Genomic DNA, 1,606 nt, shown 5'->3' with positions numbered 1-1,606 from the left:
ACTAGAACAGGATGTACCATGGTACACGCCTTAGTGTACTTCGGATCAGTAATATATAATTTTTATAATTCACTAAAGGAAACCCCATTATCTGATCATAAGTGATCTTCTGAAGCGTTGCATCGTTGCAAGCTGATACTTAATTAGCTCTCCACACATTTAGACGTCACGTCAGTTTGATGTATATGCAGGAGCAAAGATTTGCAAGGTTTCATGCACTAAATGACGTATTCTATGACTCATCCGAAGTGTAGCAAATATTCACTATCGAAGGTCGTATTTTACACTTCACATGAAAGATATATAACGTTGCAAGCATCCTTAGTAAAGTATCAAAGCTAAGAAGCGAACGAAAGCTACAACATGATGAAATACTTCGCTCTTTTTGTTGCCCTCGTTGGCGTGGTTTCTGCTCAGACCGGTAGTGGATCAGGTACGTATCTAATTAACTGTTGTAATAAAAAAAACCTATCCAGATAAGTCCACGACGGTGATACTTTTGTATTTTCTCAGTATAGTATAGTATATAGTATTTAGTATAGTTAGTCACAAAACATTGATATAATTGTACTTAAAAGAAAAGAAAAAAAAATCTAAAAATGTCTGTTTACTAATACTCAAAAATATCTTTTCATTATACGTTGTTCCATTATACATATTACTTGTCATATGATTTCGGAAAGTTATACTAATGAACGAAATCAAGAAAATTAACAATATATTCTGTAATTTTCAATAGCACATTTTTTGTCTCTCTGCAAATTACGAACAAGAAAATTAACCTTCATTGACATTATTTTTAATGTTTTGGAATTAAATTCTCAAGTTATTTTATTATTATTATTATTATTAATATAATTTTGAAAGAAAACTTCCACAGTTTATATCATTTTTTGTCTCTCTGCAAATTACGAACAAGAAAATTAACCTTCATTGACATTATTTTTAATGTTTTGGAATTAAATTCTCAAGTTATTTTATTATTATTATTATTATTAATATAATTTTGAAAGAAAACTTCCACAGTTTATATTTAATTTACAAATTATAGATAGTATTATTTTCAAGCTATACATTAAATTTCCTTGCTAGGTATCAACCTCAACACGATGCAAGGGATTCAGCAGTTCTTGGCCTTTGAACAGATCAACCCATCCTCCATTGTCACCTCCAACTGCATAATGAACGGAAATCCTGTAAATGTTTTTTTAATAATGTTACATTTTTTTGTACATCTTTTAAACGATTTTATTACCATATTTTTATTATATTTTAAAATAATTACTAATAAATAAATACTGATAATTTTGTATTACAGTGCTCTCCAAACGGTGGACAACCTTGCTGCCTTAGCCCAGTCTTCTCCTGCCAGAGCAATCCTCTGGCCAACGGTGCAGAACAGTGCCTCGTCGTACCAGGACACGTCCAGCATATCCCACAGATCAGGCAGATTATGCACACTTTTGGAGTAGTTACCCCTAATCCTGTAGCATAAGCTATTAGATGTCATATTTTTTTTTTAATTATCATATATTTTACTTTAAAGCACAAAATATCATTATTATTTACATGTATTAAAATAAAAATTATTTTATCTTGAGCAAAA

The 1,606-nt window shown here is 30.4% G+C and overlaps 1 protein-coding gene across 1 annotated transcript; it reads left to right on the top strand.

The window, feature by feature from the left end:
• Nucleotides 1-325: 325 nt before the first annotated feature.
• LOC106691257 (uncharacterized) lies at nt 326-1,606 on the top strand. Its single transcript, XM_014436971.2, has 3 exons — nt 326-433; nt 1,093-1,196; nt 1,319-1,606. Exons 1-3 carry the CDS (start codon nt 364-366, stop codon nt 1,493-1,495), a joined length of 351 nt encoding a protein of 116 aa, XP_014292457.1. The 5' UTR covers nt 326-363; the 3' UTR covers nt 1,496-1,606.

The sequence above is a fragment of the Halyomorpha halys genome, unplaced genomic scaffold (assembly GCF_000696795.3).
Source record: "Halyomorpha halys isolate HHAL.00 unplaced genomic scaffold, Hhal_1.1 Scaffold2195.1, whole genome shotgun sequence".
Lineage (NCBI taxonomy): Eukaryota > Metazoa > Arthropoda > Insecta > Hemiptera > Pentatomidae > Halyomorpha > Halyomorpha halys.
Note: the sequence above shows the minus strand (reverse complement) of the source record. Positions and strands in the feature narration are given on the sequence as shown.

Excerpts from the sequence above, each read along its gene's own strand:
- LOC106691257 (XM_014436971.2), top strand. The coding sequence starts at position 364 with ATGATGAAATACTTCGCTCTTTTTGTTGCCCTCGTTGGCGTGGTTTCT. Across the intron at positions 434-1,092 it reads TCAGACCGGTAGTGGATCAG|GTATCAACCTCAACACGATG; the intron begins GTACGTATCTAA and ends TTTCCTTGCTAG. Across the intron at positions 1,197-1,318 it reads GCATAATGAACGGAAATCCT|TGCTCTCCAAACGGTGGACA; the intron begins GTAAATGTTTTT and ends TTTGTATTACAG.